The sequence below is a fragment of the Pipistrellus hanaki genome (assembly GCF_964339955.1).
Source record: "Pipistrellus hanaki genome assembly, chromosome: 5".
Lineage (NCBI taxonomy): Eukaryota > Metazoa > Chordata > Mammalia > Chiroptera > Vespertilionidae > Pipistrellus > Pipistrellus hanaki.
In genome coordinates, this window is record NC_140507.1 from 69,795,715 (window position 1) to 69,823,440 (window position 27,726).

Genomic DNA, 27,726 nt, shown 5'->3' on the forward strand with positions numbered 1-27,726 from the left:
CCTGGCCTCCACCTCTTTCCTGGGACTCCGGCCCCTGCCTACCTCTGTGTTGGTGGTGACCTCAGCCTGGCTCACACCAGCCTTCACCAAAACAGGATGATTCTCCTTCAGGTTCCAGATTAAATGTCCCCTCCGTTTAACTGACCATCTCCCTCATGTCGGTCACCATGATGTGGACCCTGGCCCCATGCCCTCTCAGTCATGACACAGCCCCATCCTTGAACGATGCCTGGTACAGAGCCCACCAAGTGACTCAGTGACCAGGATGACCTGTGGTTCCCCAGCACCTCCTCACACCCTGCCCAGTCCACCACGAGGCACCCATGGGGCTTCAAATAAAGTTTAATAAATAAAACAGCAAGAGATTCAAGGCAGTTTTCACTTCACAGTGTGGTCCTTGGTGGGGTGACAGGGAAGGTTGAGTCCAACTCTGCAGATGGGCTCGAGCCAAAACTCTCCTGGTGACACCCAAGGGCTGGGGAACGCTGCCCTGCCCCCCTGGAGGACCCCACTCCAATTTGTAAACAGAAACATAAATAAAAAAAAGGGAGGTGGGGGAAGAGATGGACCAGGACCCCAAACCATCTTGCTGGGGAGCTTCAACAGAAATACGACCCGCAGGGTCAGGAAAACAAGCTGGACCTGGCCCCTCGGCATTGCAGGTGACAGGGGGTGTCGGTCACCTGTCTCTTGGAGCCCAGGAGGCTGCTGAGAGGCCCTGGGCGGACAGAGAGGAGGCAGGTGGGCATAAAGTGCGACTTTTCCTGAAGTGGACAGAGTGGGTGAGGTCAAAGGTGGGGCGGGGCCAACGTCGAGGTATATGGCTCTGTGCCCCATGGGGTTTGGCACCGAGTAGCAGCTGCCCACCGACCCCTGGACTGGGGCAGCCCAAGGCCCTGCCAACTGCGGCGAGACAGAGCCAAGCAGGTGCTGGGGGCTCCCGGGGCAGAGGCTGCTGGTGGGGGTGCGGCGTCCTGCCCTGTCTCCCCATCCCCCTGCCGGGCAGGGGTGCCTTTCTGTGCCTCTGCTGGCTGGAGGGGACGGTCCCTCTGCACCCAGTGCCCAGTGGGTCCCACGGAGACAGCCTGCAGCCAGGCAGTGGTGCCGGGCGCTGAGGGTGCCGGGCTGTGTGTGGGGAGGGGCAGGGCTGATAGCCCTGCCACTGCTCACCCTAGTCCTTGAAGTGTTCTGAAGCAGAGATGGCGTTACCCGAGGCCCACGAGGAAAAGGGTCGGGAAGACTGACAGAGGCAGGCCCCACAGTGGCCCCAAGTCCAGTCTAGGCCACACACACCCGCCTGTGGCCAGGAATCAACAGGTCATCACGTTACAGCTGCAGTGAGGGGAGAGACCGAGAGAGAGACCAAGAAAGGGTCAGTCCAGTCCCACGGAACGCACGGCTTGAGCGCTGTGGGCCAAGCACAGGGCTCCCAACCTCGCCTCCCCAGCAGACCGTGTTTTCATGTGTGCCTGGGGAGAGCTGGTGGTTGGGCAGGGCTGGGAGGAGACTAGCACTGGCCCCGTTTGTACCTTTTGGGTTTTGAACCACATGAATGTATTACCTAATCAAAAAAATAAATTAAGCCAAATTAAAAGTAGAGAATAAAACTAAAGAAACAAAAACCTGCTCCGTGGGCCACACCACCCTTGGGCCCTCAGGGCAGACCCCTCCCGCTCTCCTCAGTGTAGCCTGAGGCTGGGGCCCCTAGGGTGGGGGCTGCACTCACTGTGACAGGGGCTCCGAGTGCAGCCCAGGGCCCGGGCACGCTGGGTGAGTAGCCAGGAAAGGATTCACGTCCCCAATGCCAATGAGTCCAAACTCAGTGACCGACAAGGCCACCTGTGCAGGAGCCACAGCTTCCTTGGACTCTCCATCCATATCCACATGGCCGGAGACCTGGGGCAGCTCCTCAGGAAGGGCCCCTGGCAGGGCCAAGTCCACAGCCAGTCTCGAGCTGGTGCTGGGCTCTGGAACAGCTGCAGCGGAGGGGCAGAAGGCCGGCTCGGCCAGGGCTGGGGGCTGCTGGGGGGTGGGCACAGCGGGTGGGGCGTCCAGTTGCTGGAACAGACAGGGCTCTGGCCCCAAAGATGGGAGGCTGCTGGAGCCTTCCTCAGGTTCACCAACACTGCCAGTCATGCCGTCCATGCTCAGCGGCTCTAGAGGGGGAGAACACGGCTGAGGCCAGGCCCCAGCAGCAGCCACGCCCAGCCCTCCCAGGATCCACAACCATCCTGGCTAAGGAGCATTGGCTTAAAAATCATACTTTTTGCCTTCAGGATGCAATCTAGGCAGGCTCCAGCCAAATCTCTGTCAGGGAAAGCAAAACCTGTGGCGCCTCATCACTGATGTTTTCACACAAACACATACGATACACATGAACACAAAAGAAACCAGTTATACTAAACTGTGCACCCAGGCTAAGGTCCTGCTTTGGAAGGTTGTGACTCCTGTTTTTCAAACAGAACAGAACACAACAGATTCAAAACAACAAAATGCTTGAATGCACTTGCCCAGTCACGGTAAATGTGACTGTGGAGTTCTGTACACAGTGAAGTGACAATGGTCCTAGACACCTGCTCCTTAGTGTTCACCGGCACCGGTGTTTCCCCAAAGGCAGGGGCCCTCCCCCCATTGTTACCTATAGGCATCCGTGCCAGAGGGTCCTGCTCAGGGTTTAGGCCATCAGCGGCAGGGGGCAGGGGCGGTGAGGAGCGGGGACGGGCGAGGCCATCGGGGTCACTGCCATCTAGGTCCTGGTCTGCATCCCTGTGGGAAGATGGCACGTGGGGGGCTGCAGTCAGCTGCCTCAGGCGGGAGGCGCTCCCGAGGACTCCCAGTCCCCTAACCCAGGCCCTGCTGGGAGCCCGCCACACATACGTGGTTCCTGAGGGGCCGTACTTCCTCCTGCCCAGCCGCGTCTGCTGGGAGAAGTAGTCATAGCGCTCAGACTTCTTCCACAGGTAGTAGTATTCCACACACTCGCCCACAGACCTTGTACGCACCTGAGGGACAGTGTGGTGTCATCTGGGCCCCACACGCCCAGCTCCCTCCGCTTCCCAGGGCAGCAGGAACAGGTTACAGCAGCCAGCGCTCTGAGACCCTGCCTACGCCTCCAGTTTCTCCCGCACCCACCTCCAGCCCCCATCGAGGCTCACAGGCCACCCTCATGTCCGGGCTCATCCTTTTGCCCTGAAAATGGCACCTCAATCTCAGAGAGCTCCCCTACCTGCCGACATGGGACCCCATTCTTCTTCATTCTGGATCCATGTGTCCAGTGTCCACTTCCCTTTCCCAGACCTCACCAAGCTCCCAAGGACTAAAGTGTCCACCTCATTCCCTGCTCATCGCAGGCCCAGCAGAGGGGGAATAACGAGCCCTTGTGCAGACACCAGGGACAGAGACCCCATCCGGGGAGGACAACATGCAACCTGGCCAAGCCTGCTTTTCCCACAGAACACCACTAACACCCCAAGGGAGAGCCGTCTATGGGCACATGAAATGCCATTAAAGGACACATTGGGGCTTCATGAACCCCGGACTCAGGTCACATACACAGCACCCTAGAAAGACAAGGGACCGTGCGGCATGGAGCTGGATGTCACCTGGCAAAACCTCCTGGGGCATCTTCACTTTGGATGAGCCCCACAGCAAGGCCAGGGCTGTTACAGGTCCGTGTGAGAAACCTGCTGGTCCCCAGGATGAGGAACAGACGACAGGCCCAGGGGAGCCTGGGAACCAGGGGCAGGCAGGACACACAGGAGCTGTCCCCTTTCCCAGTGCCTCAGGGGTCTGACTGGTAGACAGCGTCACAGCCTCCATGGGGACAGGTGCAAACTTAACACGTGTGTGGTAGCCACGGGCAGACATGTGGAAGGTAATGCATGTGAAGTTTCGCTCACAGAAGCCTCGGCTGCAGTGGGAATGCAGGGAACAGCGCACTGCATCAGGCCACCAGCAGCTGATCTGCCTAGAGCCGGCGGCGGCGGCAAACTGCGGCTCGCGAGCCATGCGGCTCTTTGGCCCCTTGAGTGTGGCTCTTCCACAAAATACCATGGCCTGGGGGAGTCTATTTTGAATAAGTGGCGTTAGGAGAAGTTTAAGTTTAAAAAATTGGGCTCTCAAAAGAAATTTCAATCGTTGTGCTGTTGGTATTTGGCTCTGCTGACTGATGAGCTTGCCGAGCACGGCCTAGAGGATCTAGTGCCACCTGAAACGGCACTGGGCAGGTAGCGGAGCGTCCTCCTGTCCCTATAGTGGCCCAGCACAGATGTCTCCAACCTCCCAAGAGAGGGCAGAGGCCCCAACTGTGAGCTAGGTTTCAGCCAGGCCCTGCTTCTCCACAAGCTGTGTCACCATGAATAGCAGGAAGGGGCCAGGGCTGCTTCCCTAGAAGGGCAAAAAACCACTAGGAGACGGGGGAGGAGAGAGAGCCATGTCGAGACAAAGGGAACTTCAGACTCCGAGACTGAGTCATAGGAGCATATCCTGCCAGAGATCCAGGGAGAGGGACCTAAGTCTAGGAAGGACATGGGGACGCAGGTCCAGGGGGAGAAAAGGAGACTCGGGTCTAAGAAAAGCAGGTGGACTCAGGTCCAGGGGAGGGCAGGGCAGGGCCTCGGTACTCGGCAGCCCATTGGTCATGAGCAGGTGGCAGGAGAGACCTATTCCCATGGTTTGGTCGAAGAGACCCCCGTTCCCCATGGCTAGAGGCTGAGAGTGGGGTCCAGGCTGGGAGTCCGCACTGCAGCACAGGCTCTGAGCACAGGTGGTGGAGCTCTCTGCGACTGAGATGCCATCATGTGCATTCCCATATTGGGGCCTTCTTTGGGGGAAGGAAGTGGTCTGACCGAGGAGACTAGAATAATATGATAACAGGCACGTTTGCGTGAGAGACGGAAACCACGGCTTTAGCCCTCAGCTCAGAGGAGCCTCAAGAGCCTGGTAAGGGGAGTCACACTCTCGTACTGTGGGGTGTAGGGAGCCATGAGCCCAGGCTCCTAGGTTTCCTCCAGCCCCAAGGAGGCTATGGTGCAGCCCGATGGGAGCAGGACGGGCTGTGTCCTCACCTTGTTGGCCTGGATTAGGTGGAAGTTTTTCCCGTGCACTCGGAAGCCATGCTCAAAGTTCCTACACTCCTCCTCACTCCAAGCACAGAGCCCATCTACAACCAGGAGGAGGCATGGTGTCAGCAGTGCCCAGACCAGGAGAGCTGGTCAGGGTGGGGTGGGCAGGCGGGGCGCTCACCTCGAATCACCTTCACATTAAACCGCAGTCTCCGCAGGGCCTCCTCCACATTGAAACTGCACTTCACCAGCTCATACAGCGCCTGCGGGAGTGAAAGCCTCTGCCCACCTGCTCACCAGCAGCAACAGCAGGAGCGCTGACCACCATTGGGGCAGGCGTGTGGGGGCATTCACACTGCCTTCAGAGTGAGGATATTGGGGTGTTTACCCTACCATCAGAGAGGGGAAAGAAGGGCAGCCCTACCACCGCCAGGGAAGGCATACAAGGGTGCACGCACCATCTGGACAGGAATATCGGGGGCATTAAATTCATCATCCAGGAGGTGTTATGGGGGTGTTTACCCCACCATCAGCTCTGGATATGGGGAGTGTTTACAACACCATCAGGGAAGTGAAATGGGGGTGTTCAAATGACAATCAAGATGAATATACTGGGGGCACTTACCCCATCAGGACAGGGATGTTTGAGGCATATATATATATACATTATCATCAGGGCAGGGATATCCAGGGTGTTCACACCATTAGTGTAGGGATAATGAGGGCATTCACACCACTACTGGGGAGGGGCTATAAGAACACACTGACCTCACTATCAAGGTGAAAGCATGCGGGGGGCATTTACACCACCGTTGGGGTAAGGACATGGGGGTGTTTACACCACCCAGCATGCTGCCTACCTGCTCACTGTCTTTCACCATTTCTCCCTCTGGGAGCTGAGACCCGGTCGTCTCGTGCCATCTCCGCTTGATTGCCCGGTACAGGAACTCCTCCACCTCCCTCTCAGGGAGGATGTTGGGGTCCCACAACAGCTGGTCTTCATTCTCATAAACTGTTCAGAGGGAGTGCCAGGGTCAGCGTGGGCACAAAGCCCATGCCCACACCCGGAAAGGGCACCCTCCCTCTCCACAGGCATCTACAGCACCTCCAAAGGACAGTGCTAATTTGTATGTCTGGTTCCTGTGACCTGGGCCCATCCCTCACACACCCCTCTAGGTCAGAGGTGGTCAGGGTAACAACAAAAGTGGTCTGACCGAGGAGACTAGAATAATATGATAGCAGGCATGTTTGCGTGAGAGACGGAAACCACAGCTTTAGCCCTCAGCTCAGAGGAGCCTCAAGAGCCTGGTAAGGGGTGCTTCCCAGCTGGGAAATCTAAGGCAGCCTCCTGGAGAAGGCGGCAAGTAGTCTGGATTGAGGAAAGGGGGACTTCTGAGCATGGCCTTAGGGGAGGGAGTTGTAGGTAATGGGCTCACAGAGGGTAAAGCCATTTACACAGTTTGCAAGTCTTGACCAGAGTCCCAAGGAAGCTGAGTGAAGAGCCGGAACTCAATGGCAGTGAGAACCTGGGTCCCGGTGGTCTTACTTAGGCAACAACCACTCTAACCACTGCATCCTGCAAGCCACGTATGAGTGTACTTTGCCCAGGGAAGGGATGTCCTGCCCCATGCAGGCAGTGGGCGGCAACCTCTAGCTGGGGAGGGACCCAATGGGAAAGAGACAGAAGGGAGACCTCAGGGCTCAGCCTGGAAAGACCCCAGTGCCAGCACCTCTTAACGAGGGAAGAATCACAGGGACCACAAACCAAACAGCCCAGTACAGTGGCCAGAAAGTGAAAAACACACTGAGAAAAATGGCTCCTGTGCTGGAATGTCTCTGGTTGAGGAATTGACTGGGAACCAACAACTCCTGAGAACCACAGAAGCAATGACCTCTCCCAATGCAAGAGCCCTCCACACTGATACAATCCCAGCCACTCTGGGGGGAAAAAATTAAAAAATAGCATCATCCTGCCCAGCATGTGAATGTGAGAGAAAAATCTGTGCAACAGAAGTTAATCCACAAATGGCTGGAAATCAGAGTTAGCAGACAGGACTTTAAAGAATTTAAGGACTAGAAAATACAATCTGTGAGTTTATGAACCCACTGAACAGCTCTAATAGCAGCTTGGATATAGCAGAAGGCATGATCAATTAAATCGAAAAGAACTTAATAAAAATTAAAGAGAAGGAATTAAACTGTGTTTAAAGAGAACACAGGGGATGAAGAAGACAGTCATATGTATAATTGAGTCACGGGAGAAATGGACAAAAAATGGAACAAAAGAAAATCTGAAGAGACAATGGCCAAGAATTCTCCAAAACTGATGCATGACACCAAATGCCAGATCACAAGAAGTCGGGACAAAGCCAAAGAAAACCACATCTGGGCTCATCTGGTAAGAATGTTAGAAAACCAAAGAAAAATGTAATCAACCTACAGGGAAATAATGAACAAGATTTCCAACACAAACAGTAAGACAGACATCTGACTTTTGCACAGAAACAACAGATACCAAAGACAATGGAACGAAATGATTCACATGTGAGAAGAAAAAGCTGGCAAATCTATTGTAGAAAACTAGACCCATGACAATACTCTTCAAAAGTGAAATGAGCCATAACCGGAGTGGCTTAGTGGGGTGGAGTGTCGGCCTGCGGACTGAAGTGTCCCAGATTTGATTCCTGTCAAGGGCATGTACCTTGGTTGTGGGCACATCCCCAGTGGAGGGGGTAGGGGTTGCAGGAGGCACCTGATCAATGTTTCTCTCATCAATGTTTCTAACTCTCTATCCCTCTCCCTTCCTCTCTGTAAAAAAAAATCAATAAAAAATATTTTTAAAAACTGAAATGAAGGGCGGGGGCAATGTTAAAATATGTACACAGATAATAATTTAATAATAAATAAATAAATAAATAAATAAATAAATAAATAAAGCGGGGGGAAAAACTGAAATGAGCCCACCAGTGTGGTTCAGTGGTTGAGCATTAACCCATGAACCAAGAGGTCACTGGTTCGATTCACGGTCAGAGCACATGCCCAACTTGCGGGCTCTATCCCCAGTAGGCGACGTGCAGGAAGCAGCCAATTGATGTTTCTCTCTCATCGATGTTTCTATCACTATATCCCTCTACGTTCCTTTCTCTTTAAAATCAATAAAAGCATATTTTTTTTTAAAGTGAAATCAAAATTAAGACTTTCCAGAAAAACAAAAGCTGAAAGAATTCATCAACATCACTATAAATATTAAAGAGCAAGTTCTTTAGGTAGAAGGAAATGATCGCAAATGGAAGCTGGAGGAAGTGAACAGTACTATCCAGGCAGTTGTAAAAAAGCGTAAGGAAAATCTGGCATGAAAACCACAACACTCACTGTGGCACCTGCAGTTCCTGCAGAAGCAGCAGCAGCACAATGGGCAGGACAGATGAGGTGATTAGAATGCACTTATCTAAAGCAGCAATTTTCAACCTTTTTCATCTGATGGCACACATAAACTAATTGCTAAAATTCTGCAGCACACCAAAGATGTATGTTTTGTCAATCTGACTAAAATAAAGTATACTGTATAATTTTGATTTATTCACACCAGACATCTATTATTTGTGTTAGCTGTTGCCATTTTTTTATTTGACAATCTAAGGGAAATGAGGTCAGTGTCCCCAACTAAGTAGTCAAGTATTGATGTTTTAAAAATTCTTGTGGCATGTGGTAGGATAATCACTGAAAAGGTAATATAAAAATTAAAACATCATCTCAAAGAGGAAGAAAAAATAGAAGAAAACTACTTGACTAATCAAAAAGAAGACAAGAAAAAATAAAGGGGAGAGGGAAACAGATGGAATAAGGAAAAAGCACATAGAAGATGGTAACTTATCCCAACTATTTTCACAATTGCAAGAAAAACAGTCCAAAATGTAACTGGACTACATATTCCGTATTAAAAGGCAAAAGAGAATCAGACTGGATTTAAAAAAAAAAATAGATCCAAAAATATGCAATACACAGAAAATACACTTCAAATATATCAATAAAAACACAGAAAGCAGCATTTACAAAATAGACTAAATACTGGCCATAAAACAAGGCTCAACTCATTTCAAAGGACTGATATCAGAGTATGTTCACTGGACTTCAACTAGAAATCAGTAACAGGAGGATAACTAGGAATTCCCCAATGTTTGGAAATTAAACAGAATGCTTCTAAAACACCCCTGAGTGGGAGAAGTTATCACAATGTGAACTACAGAATAACAAACTAAAATGAAATAAACTATGAAGAAAGAATACAGATAAAAATAAAAATGAATTAGGTAGCCATCAGACAACAGAGAAAAATCTCGATAAAGAGCAATAAAAGTAACAAACTCCTAATAAGACTGATCAAAAGGGACTGAAAAGGAGAAAATGCAAAATACAAATATCAGGACTCAAAAAGAGGACATCACTATAGATTCTACAGACATTAAGAAGATAGGATATTATGATATTTTTTATGATAAAGTTAGCAACTTACTAGTGGAATAAATGCCTCAAAAATGCAACATATCAAAAACAAACAGAAACTCTAGATAGAGCTATATTATTAAATATACTGAATTTGTAACTAAAAATCTTCTTCCACAAACATGAAACTAAAGTAAAACCCAGGCCCAGACAGCTTCAGTGAGGAAGAAGAAATATTAACCATCTCACACAAGTTCTCCCTGATGTTAGTAAAAGGCACTTCCCAGCATACCTGACCCCAAAGCCTACCAAGGACAAACACAAAATAAAATGACAGGCAGTGTCACGTCAACAGACAAGCGAATTTACAAACTTACAAAAACATGCAACAATACAGGGGACATGACACACAAGATGCACATGCCACACACATGGATCTAATCCTTTGCCCAAACTGCCTACAACAAAGCAAGCACATCCCATCACACCCATGTTCCAGCCTCTGCCCTGGGAAGCCATACCCTTTACTAAGGGTCTCTGTCTCCCTTGTCAGTCCCACCTCACCCCCCAATCCCTCCTCCAATCCTGGCTGCTGAATCATCGGGGAAGAGCCTCCTGAGAGAAGAGTGCCAGCCCCCGAGCCTGGGGCAAGAAAAACAAGACTCAATAGGTAAATGACTTCACATCCTGTTTTCTCCACCTGTAAATGGAGGCAACGATTCCTACCTTAAAGAACAAAAGCCTCTACAGACAGACATACAAATATCAAGTCCAGGTTAGGGAGAACCCTGAAAGACAAAGCAGGACAGGGGGACACTGGTTTCTGGATACTGAGACAGGACACAGACAAGGTGAGAGAGGCCTGTGGGGTAACAGTGGGGAAGAGCGTGGGTGCCCAGAGGAAACGTGCAAAGCCCTGGGCGGGAGGCAGGTCTCCCTCACTTCCTCCTGCCCACTGAGCACTCCGCAAAGCTGCTGCCCACAGCTGGCACAGGGCGGGCACCTGAGCCAGCCGGAGCCCCTCAGGAGATTGGGGAACTAGGTCTGACTGGATGTGCAGCAAGTTCCTTCTTGCCTGGAGTGGGGTTTTCATCTTCTTTCCCTGTCCCCACCAGGATCCAGGCCCCACTTACTCTTCTCACCATGTCGGTTCAAGTGCAGGTTGCTGAGGTCGGCTTGGAACTGAGGCCCAACCATGATCTCCTGCAAAGGCAAAGGCCCAGGAAAGTCAGGGCAGGTGGGAGGCCCAGCCACTTTCCAGAGCCCAGGGCTGTGTTGGTCTGTGCAATCTTTCCACAGATGCCAAGTCCTATGGTCTGAGAATGGGAGGCAGAGACCTGGGTGTGTGTGTGGGGGGGGGGGGGGGGTGAGGGACCGTTTGTCTCCATTTACTTATCCATCTGTTCAGTATAGCCAGTCATGTGTCAAGGGGGTGAGACCTGAGGACGCAGGTGTCCTGATGCCCAGCTCAGAGCACTCAGGACAGGACCTTGGGGCCACATCCCTGGGCCAGCCAATGCCACAGCAGCACAGGCTCACGGTCCCAACACCTTCTCAGAGGGTGTGCATGTCTCCACCCCAGGACCAAGCAGAGACCCACACTGAAGGTACTGCAGGGTCAGGACCACATACCTTCTTACATTTGTTGGCAGGAAGAGGGTCCTCCTCAGTGTCAGATGAGGTGGAAGAGCTTAGCTCTTTCTCTGTGCCAGTCAGGAAGTGGGCTTTGGGAAAGGGGATGCAGGTGAGACACAGCTGTGGCACTGGGTAGCTCCCCAGCTAGTGGGTCCCCAGGTCTTCACTGCTGCAGCCTCCACCCCTCTCCATCCTCTTGTTCCCCACACCATGCCACTCCTGAGAAGAGGCATGTCCCAAGACCTGGCCAGATGACAGGTGCGCAATGGGCAAAGGTATGGGGATTTGCTAACTGCCAGCTGTGAGCCCCCAACACCTCATGCGGCTGGGACACTGCCCCCGCGTCTGACCCGCCTTTTGATTCCAAAAGCTATAGGAATCAACACATCCCCTCCTCCTGTAAACTAAAGCCAATCAGTCTCAGCTCACTGGTCAGGGAGACGAAAACCACAGAGAGACTCAGATAGAGAACAGGGCACCGCAGAGGCACCCTCATTCTGAGTCTGAGTTATCTGCCCCAAGTAGCCCAGGGCCCCCCATCTGCATCACTAGAGCCTTGCTCGACCCAGCCCCAGTGGAGGAGCAGGCGGGACACCTACGTCCACGCTGGCTAGGGAAAAGGTCAGAAGCCTCGTGGGAGGTAACAGATGGGGTGAGATCATCGGCCGAGGACTGTGTCTCTTCCTCTTCTTCCCCTGAGAGCAAATCCTTCGCTATTTGTTCCTTTTAACAAAAAGTAAAGAACAGTTTTTGCAGTTTGTTTGAACAATCTTCAGATAACACTAACAACAACAGTGACACTAACTTGATGGCCCTCCCCCTGGGAACAGCAAGGGCTCACGTGGGGCTGCTCTTCCCACTCTGCAGAGGAGACTCGGGGCCAGGGCAGGGCAGCCACGGGGCCAGCATGGATGCTTGTGGTCCCTGAGCCCAAACCATGCAGTCTAGAAAGGGGTATCACCTGTGCCTGGCCTGGGACGGTTAGAGCCGCCAGCCACTGCTCCCTCCTCGTGCATCCCCTCCTGGCAGGCTTTATTACCAAAGTTGAAACAAGACTGGAGTCAGGACCTCACTCATTCTCTTCCTTCCCAGCTGCGTTTCTCCAGCCCAGTCTCCACTCTGCCCCTCTTTTGGCCAATGGTCAGAGTCTTTTCATCTCAGTTCCCTCTCTGTGGCCACTCTAACCCTGAATGCATCAGCTAGGACTCTGGGAAGCAAGAGTAATTACTAAGAAGTAATCTAGGCCTCGCACTTCTGCTTTTCTGAGGCCTTCATGCCTGCCCTCCCTGAATCTTCCCACGAGTTCCAGGGAGAGCCCCACTCACCTTGTCCAGAGTCATGTCTGGGAGGGTGGCTGTGGCATCGCTGCCCTCACTCTCCCGCTCCGAGATGGCGTCTGTTGTCTCATAGCCGTAGAGGGCAAGCAGCTCGTCCAGGGGCATGTCACTGCTCTGAGGGGGAAGAGGGCTCCGTCAGGAGGGGCTGTTCTGCTTCCCCTCCTCCTGTCTGAGCCCCGTCAGCCACAACCAGGGCCAATTTGTCACATTCTGGAAACTTCCCCCAGCCTGACCCCAGGTCCAGTCCTTTACCCAAGGACTCCCTTACAACCCCCAGGAGAGCACAGAGAAGACCCCAGAGCCCAGAGAGGTCAGGCATGTGCTCCAGGTCACCAGCCTTCCAGGGTGGAGCCAGGACTGGCCTCAGTCCACACTGCACTGCCCAGAAACACTTCCCTGCTCAAAACCGTTCAGACTTGATTCCAGAAAGGCAAAGATGGCATGGTATCTGGAAATCTATCAGAACTCATGACATCAATAAATCAGGAGGGCAAAGACATTTAAATGTCTGGACAAATGTGGAAAATGCACCTGGCAAAATCCAACACCCACCTGATTTTATATAGCACTCAGTACACTACGTAAAGAGATAGATGCCCAGTCAGTGTGACAGAGATGCTGTCAGCCCACACTGGGCAACAATGCACAGCCAGAACAACCCCAGCAGTCAGAAGAGGAAGGCAGGGTTGGGAACACCAGAACTACTCTCACTTTTTTTTGTTTTTAATCCTCAGCTAAAAATATACTTTTCATTACTTTTTCAGAGAGTGGAAGAGAGGGAAGGAAAGTGAGGGAGGTGGGGAGAAGCATTGATGTGAGAGAGATACGACTGGTTGCCTCCACACATGCCCCAACCTGGGCCAGGGATCAAACCTACAACCCAGGTACATGACCAGGAAATGAACCTGCAACCCTTTGATCAACGGGCTGGTGTTCTAACCACTGAGATCACCATACTCACACTGTTTTGATACTTTGAGCCCATCTGATAGAATAAGAAAGGGAAATAAGACATTTATTTATTTACTAGAGGCCCGGTGCATGAAAATTCAGGCACTGGATGGGGTAGTCCCTCAGCCCGGCCTGCCCCCTCTCACAGTCTGGGAGCCCTCCAGGGTAGGAGACCACCTGGTGATCAGGGGTTGGCGACACCCCCATCACAACTCTGCTGGTGCTATTGCCAGCAGCGCAAGCCTCGGCCAGCCCTGGTTACCTGAGCCTTGGGCGGCCCTGGGCAGTGGGGCAGCCACCATCCGAGGCTTGCCTGTGCTTTGGGCCAGCCCTGGGTGGCTGGGAGGCTGAGAGGACTGGGGGACTCTGGAGGCAAGTGCATGGAGCGGCCGGGCCTTGCCACAGGCCTCCTGCCCCTGGCGAGGGGGACTGGGCACCACCATCTTGTGGCTGTGGGCACCTCCATTTTTAAGGGCGGGGTAGTCAATTAGCATATTCCCTCCTTATTGGCTGTGGGCATCACCTCCTTGAGAGCAGGACAATTAGCATATTCCCTCCCTATTGGTTATGGGTTCCGCCATCTTTGAAGATAGGGTAGTCAATTAGCATATTCCCTCTTTATTAGCTAGGATTTTTGTTTTCTTAATCCTCACCCAAGGATATTTTTCCATTGTTTTTAGAGAATGGAAGAGAGAAGGAAAGAGAGAAACATTGATATGAGAGAAACACATCAATTGGTTGCCTCCTGAACAAGCCCTGACCAGGGCCTGGGCAGGGGAGGAGCCTGCAGCAAAAAACTGAGCCTTCAAGCCTGAGCCTTGACCGGAAACAAACCCGGGAGCCTTCGGTCCTCAGGATGATGCTCTATCCACTGAGCCAAACCGGCTAGGGCTGGATATAAGACATTTAATTATTAGAGAGAAACAAAGAAAAACTATTACTACCTTCCTCTCCAGTATTGCTTTCAAATTGGTTTCTCACTCTCCTGTAAACCTCTACTCCTGACCACACTCTGTCCTGACCCCAGGGGTCACTGTCAGCCTCCAACCTCCTGAGCATTCCTTCTCATTCTTTCTGGAGTCAACTTCTGCCCTGCCCTTGTGCTAGGACTTCCATTGCTGTGGAAGACCACCCAGCTTCCGCCCAGCCCTTCCTCTAAACCAAGTGCTTATATGACGAAGGATCATTTTGCCCATCACAGTTTCTAATTATGCATTGGTTGCAGGGGTTCACACAGTGGCCCAAAGATTCCCTGGGACCTTCACAACACTATGATGACATTAATCCATCATTTGTGCTGATGCAGCAATCAATGGTTTCTGGACAGTGTCCTGCAGTGAAGGCAGGAGCACAAAGTGTGTGAGTTGCCAATGCATGTTCCTTACTGCCACCCACTCAGTTTTAAAAAGATGCTAGTTTCAATTACGAATATCCTGTGGTTCAGTGGTTAGATCGTTGGTCAGAGCACCAAAGGGCCACAGGTTTGATTCCTGGTCAAGGGCAGGTACCTGGGTTGCAGGTTCAATCCCCGGTCCTGGTTGGGTCACATGCAGGAGGCAATCAATTGATGTCTCTCTCACATCGATGTTTCTCTCTCTCTCTCTCTCTCTCTCTCTCTTTCTCTCTCTCTCTCTCTCTTTCTCTCTTCCTCTATGTCTCCCTCCCTCCCTCCCTTGCACTTTCTCTAAAAAATCAATGGAAAAAATATCCTCAGGTTAGGATTAACAAAACAAAGCAAAAAAAAGCGGGCAGAAAACAACAGTCTGTCAGGTGGTACCAGGCACACATCATCTCAAACTAAGTGGGAAGCTACTTCCAAAGAAATGACTGCTGTGATTGCTGTGAGAGTAAAATGAGCTTTTAAGCAAAAAATTCTAATTTTGGAAAACATAGATCTGACAATGTGAACTTGATAATTCCCACAGCCTCGGGTAATAGGTAAAACAAAATGAAAGTGTTTCTTCTTTTACTTTAATTTTTAAGAAAATCTAGACCTAGGTATCCTACCTAATAAAAGAATAATATGCAAATTAACCATCACTCACTAGCCACGCCCACCAGCCAATCAGAGCAAGTATGCAAATTAACCCCAACCACAATGGCTGCAGCCACAAAGAGCAGTTGAGAGGCTCGGGTTTCCCTGGCAATAGAGAAAGCCAAGCCAAACCTGGCCGGCCTAGGCCTCCACTCAAGAATACAAAGTTTCAATTATAGAAGATAAATCCCAAGAAAAATGGCGGCAGCCACAGAGCTGGAGAGAACAGACTAGGGTTGCCTCTGGTGACAGAGAAAGCCAAGCTTTCCACCTGCCTTGGCTGGCCTAGGCCTCCACTCAAGGATACAAAGTTTCAATTATAGAAGGTAAACAAATCCAAACAGAAATGGCTATAGCCATGGAGCAAGTAGGAGGCATGGCTCCACCCCAGGCTACAAAGTTTCAATTGTAGAAGATAAATAAATTCCAGATCCCAGGGCCTCTGTTTGGGTCGCCAGGAGGCATGGCCAGCCTGCAAACCACCACAGACCCCCTTGCTCAGGCCACCCCACACCGCAAGGGAACCCCCACGCTGACCCGGGACACCCTTCAGGGCAAACAGCTGGCCCCCACCCATGTACTAGGCCTCTATCCTATCTAATAAAAGAGTAATATGCAGATTGACCATCACTCCAACACCCAAGATGGCTGCCCCCATGTGATCAAAGATCCTGCCCCTATGTGGACACAAGATGGCCACCATAAGATGGCCAGCCAGGGAGGGCAGTTGCGAGTGACCAGGCCTGCAAGAGAGGGCAATTGGGGGCAATTAACCCTGCAGGGGAGGGCAGGTAGGGGTGACCAGGCTGGCAGAGGATGGAAGTTGGGGGCAAACAGGCTGGCAGGGGAGCAGTTAGGCATCAATCAGGCTGGCATGGGAGTGGTTAGGGGGTCATCAGGCTGGTAGGCAGAAGCAGTTAGGGGCAATCAGGAAGGCAGGCAGGCAAGCAGTTGGGAGACAGCAGTCCTGGATTGTGAGAGGAATGTTCCCAATCAGAGAGGGTGCAGGCAGGGCTGAAGGACATCCCCCTACCCGGTGCACAAATTTCGTGTACCGGGCCTATAGTTTAGCTAATAAATAGCTGATTTAGGTGTGAAAGTTCTGAGAAATTTTAAATTCATGTAGAACTCTAAAAAAAAATTTTTTTTTTAAAGAAGACATTTGTTTGGTTATAAGAGCAAACTGGCACCAAGTGATCCATGACAAGCTAAACAAATGCCCGATGGTTAGTCCTTAAAAAAAAAACACACACAAAAAAAAACCCCAATACTTAAAGACATCTCATAGAATCAGTGTTGGAACTGTTATGGATTAAATGTTTGTGTTCCCCACCCCAAATTCATATGTTGGGTGCTTAATCCCCAACCTGACTATATTTAGAGATGGGCCTTTATGGGAATACTTAAAGTTAAATGGGATCATGAGTGTGGGACCCTGACTTCTGATCTGATAGAAAAACTCTCTCCCCTCCATGTGAGGGCCTGGTAAGAACGCAGTGTCTGCACACCAGGATGTGGTCGCCCCACAAACAGTCTTGTAAGACCTTTATCTAGGACTTCTGACCTCCAGAACTGTGAGAAAATAAATATCTGGTGTTTAAGCTCCATGGTCTCTGGTATTAACAAATGTGCGTTTTTAGATTTTATACTGTAAACTGTCGACATGTGGAAGATCTACTTGTTAGAAAACCAGGATTTTGCAAACATGTCACCAGTGCAGAGATGACAAGGTCACACCTGGGTTAAGATACACACCAAGTTCAAGATCATTAGATTGTGGCATAACCAAGTACAGGAAGCTCACTAGATATGGCTATAGGGGAGAAACCAAGATGGCGGCATAGGTGATCTAGTTGCTGAATTTTGGTCCAGCATCAAAAAAATAGCCAAAACCGGTTTGGCTCAGTGGATAGAGCATCAGTCTGCGGACTGAAAGGTCCCAGGTTCGATTCCGGTCAAGGGGATGTACCTTGGTTACGGGCACCACCCCAATAGGGGGGTGTGCAAGAGGCAGCTGATCGATGATTCTCTCTCATTGATGTTTCTAACTCTCTATCCCTCTCTCTTCCTCTCTGTAAAAAATCAATAAAATATATTTTAAAAAATAAATAAATAAATAACCATTAACTATTTAAAAGGTTGTTAAAATCTCTACCCTTTTTTCATGATCATCTGCATGAGGTCAAATTCACACTTCAACCAGAAGAACACATCACAACAGACACATCTGCCAGGACAGCAGCTAGATTCTCTTACACTGTTCCCACATTCAGAGATTTACACAAATGTAAAATTATTCCACTCTTCCTAAATTTTATTTTTGTTTTGGAAAAGTTATTTTTTTATTTTCATAAAAATCTGTTATTTCTATTAACAATAGGCTTACTGCATCATCAAAGCTGCTTGAAGTCCTCAATAACTTTTAAGAGGATATCGAGTTCTGAGGTCAAAAAGTTTGAAAATGATAGGTTTAACGTCCAACTACCCCACTACTCTATAACCTTAGCGCCCCTTGAAGACAAAACAGGCTGGTCTGTCCCTTGTGACCTCAACTTCTAGCACTGGGCCTGGAGCTTTGCAAACAGATGTGCAAGTAGAACTTGTCATTGCAGAATCTGAACAGCTTGCAGACCAATGCAGCCAGAAGAAACTGTGGAGTTTGCCCAGCAGGGCTCCACCCACATGGGGTATAAGGCTCAGCTGAGCCAAGTACCTGGGAAATGAAGTCCTTGTCCAGCTCCTCCTCAGGCTGTGCTGGGCGTCTTGTGGTCCCTTCACACTCCTCCCGGATGCCGTAGTTCTGCGACAGGATCTCTGCAAGGTTGAACTGCTGGTCTGCAGAGCCCATTGACACACCTACAGAGGGGACACCACCTGCATCAGCTCCTCACCCCACCTGTCTCCATGCATATATGAAAGGTGTGTATATGCATACATGTGCATCGACAAGGCTGTGTTAGGCTGTACATGTGTATTTTTACACATGCACACATGTAGTGGGGGCATGTTTGCATGAGGCGGTATGTATGCATGTGTGTGTGCGTGTGTGCATGCAGCTTTGTATACCTACATGCATGACATGTGTTCGTCTGAATGTAGTGTGTGCACAAGTACGTTTATTTTTGTGTGCATTATGAGGCTGTGTGCATATGTGAGGCTGTGTGTGTACATGCATGTAGTCAGCAATGTCAGTCTACATTATGGGAACTCCCAACAGAAGGACTTCTGACAAGAGTACATCTGGCTAACTGCACACAAATTCTAGGCATTTTAGGGATGTGTTTTCCTGACCACAGACACTTGTGAGGGTCTGGGGAGAGAACAAGTGAACAAGGAAGAGATGAGCCCCAGAGGAGTCAGCATGAATAGAGCACAGGGACCCAACAAAGCTGGCTCCACACCTGGTGCCTGCATGGCTTGGGCAAGGCCTTCAGCTCAGGAAACACAAGGGTGATGCTATGCACCCACTTCTGGGAGTCATTGCAGACACAGTACCGGGAGAATGCCAATGAACAGCATGCAATAGGCCCAACAAACGCCAGTCCCTCCTTCTCCCTCTTCACCACAGCAGTGTCCCATGCACGGCCCAATGGGTGGTAGATGTTACCAGATTTTGAGTTTTCCCAAAAGAGCCAAGATGTGTTCAATGCTATCTCACCATGATTGGTCTTCAGTAAGTTGAATTTTACAAACAAAATAACAAAGTCTCAGTCAACACAAATCATGGAGCCATGAAGGTCAAGGCTGGTCCTCCAAGTGAGTCCGAAGCACACAGTACCATGAGAAGGAGTACAGGGCCAGGTGGCTGGGGACAGTGGCAGCTCAGGGAAAGCGCAGGGCACCAAGGATGGTGCCCACTCAGCACCCATTCTACTCCCTCAGCCCTCCGTTTTCCTTCAGCCATGACACAGGCACTCTGATCCTCCCCTGGGGAGCCTGGCCCCCAATATAGAATGGGAAACAGAGTCCTGGCCACTCTGTCTGTACCCCTGTCCCTGGACTCCGTCTGCACACCGCCTCTGTCCTGCCAGGCTGAGCAAGGTTCTGTCTCTTACAATGACAGTGGCCCTGACAGAGGGAAGGTAGGGGCAAGAGGAAGGTAGGGGCAAAGGAGGCACCTGCTGTGGTCGGTAATCCGGGCTCCCTGGGGCACAAACTGTGAGTAAGGCAGGAGACCACTTGAGGGCTCTGCCTCTCCAGCGAGGAGGCCTGCAAAGGAAGAGAAACAGGGTTAGTTCAACCAGCCTAGAACCCACTGAAAGCAAGTCTGGCTCTCTGAGTGGCCTCATCTAGACTCTGTGGGATAACGCATGCAGGCTGCTTCCAAGAGCTGAGGAGGGAACACTGACAGTGGATCTGGGCATGCAGCTGCTAGAAGCTATTCCCCTGCTCCTAAGTCAAGCACACGGAGGATGCACTGAAGTAGGCTTATACAGCAGCTGTAAACATCAGAACTTCAATGTCTTCATCTCCAAGTGGGAAAACAGCACCCACAGGGGACTGTGAGGAGCCTGACAGCCAGTGCCTAATAGTGGTTATCACCCACCCAGGACACAAGAACCAGGTAACCTAGTCTCACACACAGTCCTATTGCACACACCCAACAGGCATTCACTGAACAGCCATGCCTGACACGTGGTCCATTATACAGGGGTCCCAGCCTTCAAAAAGCAAAATAGCCACTCTTGGGACACCTAGAAATTCCTCTAAAAGTAAGCATAGAGTTATCAAATGACCCAGCATTTAATTCCACTCCCAGGTACATACCCAAGAGGACTGAAAACATACATTCATACTAAACACACACGTTCACACATTAGCATGATTCACAAAGGCCAAAAGAAAAAGCAACCCAAAAGTCCTACAGCAGATGAATGGATAAACAGATGAATGGATAAACTGTCTATACACACAATGGAATATGACTCGGCTATGAAAAAGAAGTGAAACACTGATAGAAAACACAAAAGGCCACACAGAATGTGATTCCATTTATGTGACATGTCCAGAACAGGCAAACCCAGAGACAGAAAGTGGACTCATGGTTGCCCGGGACTGGAGAGGGGGTAGGATGACTTCTGATGGGGTCAGACAACCTTTTGGGGTGACAAAAATGTCCTAGAACTAGATAGAGATGACAGTTTTAAAACTTTATGAGAATACTATAAACCACCGAATTCCACATTTTAAATGGTTATATTTTGTGGTATAATAAAAACCTCAACTTTTTTTAAAAGGTCAACAAACTAGGAAAGAATGGAAACTGCTCATAAAGAAGCCCTGAGGAAGTCCAATAACACCCCTTAGTGGTGAAAGGCACAGGCAGGAATGCCCGCCTTCACCATGTCTGTTCAAAGTAGCGCTGGAGGTTCTAGTCAGGGCAAGAAAATGTAACAGAAGGAATCCAAAATGGAGAGGGAAAAGTAAAGCTCTTTCTTTTTGCAGACAAAATAATCTTGCATAGAAGGTACAATAGAGTCCACTGAAAACTCATCTGAACTAATAAATAAGTTCAGCAAGGTAGCAAATCACAAGACCAACATATAAAAATAAATTGTATTCTCATATATTAACAATTAACAAGCCAAAAAGAAAATTAAGGAAACAATTCCATTTACAACAGCCTCAACAAGAATAAAACACATAGGAATAAATTTAGCAAAAGTTAGAAACTTATCATCTAAAAAGTGTAAAACATGTTGAAAGAAATTAAAGAGCTAAGCAAGTGGAAAGACAACCTATATTCATTGCTCAGAAGATTTACTATGGTTAAGATGTCAATATTCCCCATCCGAGCTACAGATTCAATGCGGCGCCTATCAGAATCTTAGCTGGCTTTACATATCTACTGCCAAACAGATTCCAGAAATAGTATGCAAACTCAAGGGGGCCAGAGTAGCCAAAACAATCTTGAAAGAGAACACTCCTGATTTCAAAATTACGACAAAGCTACAGCAATCAGAACAATGTGGTACTGGCATAAGGCTGGGCATTGAAATCAAAGGAATAAAAACGAGAATCCAAAAATAAACCCACATATTTACCATTGATTGAATTTTTACAAAGGTGACAAAACAATTCAACGGGGAATGAACAGCCTTTTCAACAATGATGCTAGGAAAACTAGGATATTCACATGAAAAAGAACAGAATTGAACACCTATCTTACACCATATACAAAAATTAACTCAAAATAGGACAAAGACCTTAAATATGAGAGCTAAAGCTATCAAACTCTTAGAAGGAAACATGGGGATAAATCTTTGTTACATTGGACTAGGCAATGGTTTCTGAGATAAGACACCAAAAGCACAAGCAACAAAAGAAAAATTGATAAACTGGACTTCATAAAAATAAGAGACTTTTGTGCTTCAAAGGACATTGTCAAGAAAGTGAAAAGACAAGTCACAGAATGGGACAAAATACTTGCAAATCATATAGCTGAAAAGGACTTGCATCTAGAATATATAAAGAATTCTTACAACACATTAATAACAAGATAACCTATTTTTAAATGGGTTAAGGGTCTGAAAAGACATTTCTCCAGAGATGCACAAATGGCCAGCCAATAAGCATGTGAAAAAATATTCAACACCAGGGGAAATCAAATAAAAACACAGTAAGATACCACTTCATAAGCACAGAATGACTACGACTAAAAAGACAGAACAAGTTGTGTCAGGAAGAATGCAGCCCATCCAGGAGGGAATGTAAAATGGAGCAGCCACTTTGGGAAACAGTCAACAGTTCCTCCAAAAGTTACTACAATGTTAACCAGCAATTTCACTTCTAGGGATCCAGAGTATGCCACCCCAAAATGCACCACTCTGGCGTAAGGATTATTTCAAGCAGAAGACAACTGAGAAAACCAGACACAGGATGAGCTGAAAGCAGAACATAAACTCCTGTGAGGGTGCCCCCCAAAACCAGGAAGAGAGCCCCCTTATCACTGGGGACAAGGTAAGAATCTGCACCAAGAGAGTATCTGCACACACAGACCTTACTAACGCACCTGAATTTCCACTAGTTCCCCCCTGCTTACCTTCCCACAACTTGATGCCCTTAGAAACTCAGTCCTTTTCCTTTGTCATCACTCCTCTAAGATTTACTGTTCTTTTGTTCAGATGCTACTGAAGCCCAAATCCTCACCCCCCAGTTACTCATCACCTAGCTCTCCCATGTGACGGGCACTACTTGTTTCACTCTTGTTAGTTAGGCTGCCTTTCGTCAGTTTAAATCACAGGAACCCTGAGATCAACCAAAGGACTTGTATGCATGCAATGGACACAGACAACGGGGGGTGAGGGCATGAGTGAAGCAGGGGAGCGGCAATGGGGTGATAAGGACACATATGTAATACCATAACCAATAAAGAAAAAAAATTTTAATGATTTTTTATTGTAAAAATCACAGGAACCCCAAGGAGAACCTACAAGAGTTACAGGGACAAAGTTAGGCTCCTCCTCCCCTATGTCTGCACTGAAAACTGCAATGAACATTCACAGCAGGATTTCTCCCAGTAGCCAAAGGTGGAAAGAACCCTAATGTCCATCTGCTGATGAACAGAAATAGCAAACAAAACAATAAAATATTACTCAGCCATGACAAGGAACAAGGCACTGACACTTGCTACCACATATGGACTTGAACACATGATGGTCAGTGAGAGAAGCCATGAAGTATGTGATTCCATTTATGTGAAATGTCCAGAAGAGGCAATCCACAGAATCAGAGAGTGGGTTCATGAGGGCCAGGGACGGGGGAGGAGGATGGAGAGTGACAACCAAGGAATACAAGTTTCTTTTGGGGTAATGAAAATGTTTTAAAATCAACTAATGATAGTTGCACAACTCTCTGAATATACTAAAAACCACTGGATTGTACACATTAAAACAAGTGAATCATACATCAATAAAGCAGTCTGGAAAAAAAAAAAAAGGAAAAAAAAGGAAAAGGATTAGAATATTTACTAAAATAAAGTTTTAAAATTTAGGGGAAAAAACTTTAGAAAGAATTTCCAAACTTTCTCCCCTCTCCCTACCCTGACTTCAGTGCAAGCCCACCCTCAATGATGGGATTCCCACGGCTGCACTTCCCCTGTTCACAGCCATCACAATTCCAGCAGTCACTGCTCCTTTTGTCAAGGTGGAAAAAGAAAGAGGATGGGTAGCTGGTTAAGGGCATTCTGGGTAAAAACAGTGGGGGGGAAGGTGGGAGAGAAGAAAGACAGACAGCGTTCCAGAGACTTAGTCCCAAACAAGAGAGGGCTCATAACCTGGTGTCCAGGCCAGGCCTTTTGCGCACGAAGGAGGTTCAAAGGCGGTACAAGCTGATGAGCAGGAAGGCTGCCTGTCTGGAGGGGGACAGCCTTGACTCCTCAGGCTCGGGACAGCCCTTCTTCCAGGTCTGCATCTAATTGCTACTTAGCCCCTCCAGGTTTACCCCCCAGTGACATGGTGGCAGATCCAATTCTCCAGGCTGGTGTGCACCCCACAGGCTCTTCCCTTGTGATGCTAATATGCTTGCTTGCCTTCAAGAGGTGGGGTTCTGCACCCCCTCACTGTCCGCAGGGGTGGGCCTGTGACTTTGGTGGGAGGGGCGCTAAGTGACTTTCTAGGTTAGGAGGTAAAATGCAACTCAGATTCCACCTGGAACCTTCTGAGACAGTCACTGTTGGAACCCAGCTGCCATGCTGTGAGGAAGCCCAAGCCACACAGGCCACAAGTAGGTGGCCTGCACCAGCAGCCACACCTGAGCAAGGAAGCTTTCCTTCCAGCCCCAGCCATCACCTGACTCCAACCACATGACTAGCTCCGAAACAAAACTGCCTAACTGAACCCAGTCAACCCTCAGAACTATGAAACATAATAATAAAATGATTGTTAGAAAAACTGAGTTTCCAGGTGACTCATTTCACAGCAATCATTAAATGAAACATCCTTCACCCACACCAACAGAGGTGGTCGGTCCCGCGGGGCAGCACTGCACTGCTCCATTAGACAGCATTTACTTTGCGGAGTGCTTCCTCTGGGCCAGGAAAGGCAGGAGGCACTGGGTGCATGGAGGTCAATCAGAAACAGGTTCTGCCCATCTCCACCCACATGAGTTACTAGTCTAGTAGGTGACACAGATACAAACAAGTGAATATGCACAGTATTAAAGGAGAAAACAGGGTGGGGGCCTGCACAACTGGGGTCAGGGAAAGCTTCTGAGGGCATCTCTAGGCAGGGCCTGTGGAGCACTGGAACAGCATTGTGGTAGCTGAGTCCCTCCAGGGTGCTGATATGCAAGAAAAAGGAAGGAGCCAGGGGGTCGGTGTGGGTGACAGAGATCTGGGACCACACCACCAGGCGGGGGCACTGCATCCAAAGGATAACGAAAGCCACGGGGGGAGGGAGGGTGTAAGGACAGGTACTTAGGTATGAGGAAAGCGGTATGAAGAACCCCGTCTACTCTCAAGCACCGCCTCTCCTCCCCCAGTGCTGATAGGGTACTGATGGCTACTTTGGAGATGACAAAAAAGCAGTTAATGCTGATCAAATGCTTACTGCTAGGTAACACATCACCATTTTCATCGGTTAGACAGCTAGTTATCAGTGATTTTACGAGGTTCAGCTTCTCTGTGCAAGCCCTTGTGGCCAGACCTCATGCAACCACTTGCTCTTGGCTCTTCCCATTTCAGAGATTAGGAAACTGTGGCTGAGACATTCAATAAGCTGCCCCAAATCACAAAGAACAAGAGGCTCCAGAGCCACGAGTCTCCTGGGCAGAGGCTGGGCCATGGCTCATCTGTCTGACATTTGCACACTTGTTCCTTTATTGACCAGCAGCCTCCAAGGCCCTTTAGGACCATCACTGTTGGGTTTCTACTCACAGCCAGGCCCTCAGGGCATCCCACAAAGCCAGGCATATAGGGGACCCCACATGCAGGCTTTCTCCAAGGAAGCCAACTCAAATTCACTCAGAAGGGCACCACCCCAAACTGTCAACAGGGGTAACAGGGGCATCCAGGGCAACTGGTTGCTGTGAGGGTTCCAGAGCTTCAGCACTGAGCAAGGCAAAGTCAACGGCCAAACCCAGCAGCAATCAAGGCAGGCTGGCTGGGGAATCTGGTCCTTCCATCCATGACACACAGCTATCTTCCAGGCCAAGACTGCTGCCCAAATGGCACCTGGTGCCCAGGAAGACCACCACCCATGCCCCTGAGCCAAGAGCGCACGCACACACACACACTCACTCAACCACCCCACCGCCCTCCAATCCACAAGACCAGCCACTGCCCCCATGAGGCCGGTTTCCCTAAATGCCCCTTAAGAAAGGAGGATTAACTCTCTAAGACCCCTTTGGATTCAGGCACCCAGCACACAAGGCCAGAACCGGCTGGAGAGGTCTAGCCTTGCACCCAATTGCCCATACCCTCTTTGGCACAAATGCACAGCCTGTTGCTGCCCCCCAGAGAAAGTCCCTGGTGGGAAAGAATGGCCAGCCCTGCCCTCAAACACCTGCCCCTGTTCTGCTAAGACACTCAACGTGGTGCCAAAACTGCCGCACCTCATTGGGTGAGCACCTTCCTCCCTGTTGGCCTCACCACCCACCCATTCGGTGAGGACCACCCCTTGCAGCGTCTGTGCACCTGTTTGGCAGGGGCCTCAACTTCTGCATCCCCAGGAGGAGTCATCACGCACTAAAAGCCACACTTACTAAGCCCCCAGCAGGTGCATTACCTCATTTCATCCTCACTAGTGTCCTAGAAGGTGAGAGAGAGCAGGTCCACACTGTCTCACTCAATATTACAAAGTCAAGAAACCCCAAAAATGAAAGTTGTTTGTCCCTGCTTTGACCTGACAAGAAGCTCTTAGGTGTCGTTCTTTCTCCCAGAAGGCCTAGGTGAGTTTGGTCAAGCATCACAGTTCCAAAACTCCACAGATAGATCCATAAATTGGGAAAAACTCGGAATTCCAAAATCTATCAGGCCTCAAGGATTCTGGGTTAAGGGTCTTGGGCCTGCTTTCCCGGACCGAGAGAAGAGGCTCCTCCTAGAAGTAACTTGGAGTCCCCAGCAAAGGCTGGTCTCTCTCACTCTACCCGCCCTGAAGAAACCTATGCATCCCACCTCACTCCCCGTGCCGAGTTCAAATCCCGCCCGGCATCTGGCGGGAGGGCGCAAATCAGCGGTGCCCCGCACCTGGGGGCTCGAGAGCAGGATGCGGCGCCGGGTTCCAAGCAGGGTCTGGGTGGGGAGAGCGTGGCGCGCGACCGACCGCGCGACCGGAGTGCTCTGCAAAGTTGGTCAAGGCAGGGGGGGGTTCGGCACGCGCACCGCCGGGCCACAGGAGGGAGGGGAAACCCTGGCGCATCCCCAACACCCCTGTCTGGCCCCCCCCCCCTCAACTCCCTCCCCACTCCGCAGCCCCCGCCAGCGCCACTGCTCCTGCACATGCGCACTGCAGCCCGCGATGTGGCAGCCGGGGAAGGGGGGGCCAGGGCCGGGGGCGGCTATCCACGGAGCCCCGCGCCCCTCGGGTCCCCAATGGACGCAGCGTCCTGGGTAACGCCTCGCATCCTCGGAGCCGGGGGAGGGGCGAGTCTCCTTGCCCAGGGCCCCGACGTGGCTGCGGTCCGGCGGCGGGGAGCGCGGGTGCGCGGAGGTGGGGGGCCGGCTCCCCCGGCCCGCTCACTCACCTCCGCCATGGCCGTGTGTGCGCGGGAGGCGGTGGCCGCACCGGGATCCCCGGATACGGAGCCGCGGGCTCATTGGCTGCGGTGCCTCGGGAGGCGGGGTCTTGGGAGGGCGGGGCCTGCGAGGGCGGGGCTAGGGCGGGGCATAGTAGGTGCGCGGACGGGGTTGCGCGGTATGTGTGCGGGGGCGGGGCGGGCTCCCGAAGCCAGGGTCTGGGGTCTCTGCCTGGGCCTTGGTTTGGGGCGTGGAGGATGCTGTTAATAAAAACATTGATTCTTGGTAACAACACCTGTGTAGGGAGCTTTGGTCGTATTTCCTCCTTCCAATAGCTTCGCTAAATACTGTGAGCACCCTGGTGCTACAGGTGAGGAAACTGAGGCCTAGAATGATGGGGCACCCAATGCATAAGTGGTGGTAATGCCAGGACTGAAGTCGGTAGGTAGCGTGGTTCTGGGACTTTCTTCAGTTTTTCATCAGTGATGACCCATCCAGTGTTCCAAAGAACCCACTGGGGAGCTTGCAAGATGCACCGCAGGGCGAGTTTTGGGCACTGCAACCCGATACTAAGGAGCGGGAGCGCTG

At 50.2% G+C, this 27,726-nt stretch overlaps 1 protein-coding gene across 3 annotated transcripts; it reads right to left on the reverse strand.

Moving 5' to 3' along the window:
• Positions 1-324: 324 nt before the first annotated feature.
• MIER2 (MIER family member 2) lies at positions 325-27,228 on the reverse strand. 3 transcript variants are annotated; one of them, XM_084886404.1, is made up of 14 exons: positions 27,147-27,228; positions 19,583-19,673; positions 18,178-18,320; positions 12,467-12,592; positions 11,741-11,864; positions 11,139-11,230; positions 10,640-10,709; positions 5,924-6,075; positions 5,245-5,326; positions 5,067-5,161; positions 2,878-3,002; positions 2,639-2,766; positions 1,727-2,156; positions 325-1,332 (listed from the first exon to the last, which is right to left on the reverse strand). In XM_084886404.1, exons 1-14 carry the CDS (start codon positions 27,153-27,155, stop codon positions 1,311-1,313), a joined length of 1,689 nt encoding a protein of 562 aa, XP_084742530.1. In that variant the 5' UTR covers positions 27,156-27,228; the 3' UTR covers positions 325-1,310. The 3 variants fall into 3 exon arrangements, with proteins under 3 accessions (XP_084742530.1, XP_084742531.1, XP_084742532.1); XM_084886405.1 differs by having other exon boundaries at positions 325-1,561; XM_084886406.1 differs by lacking the exon at positions 27,147-27,228 and adding an exon at positions 26,650-26,672.
• Between the last annotated feature and the right edge of the window lie 498 nt (positions 27,229-27,726).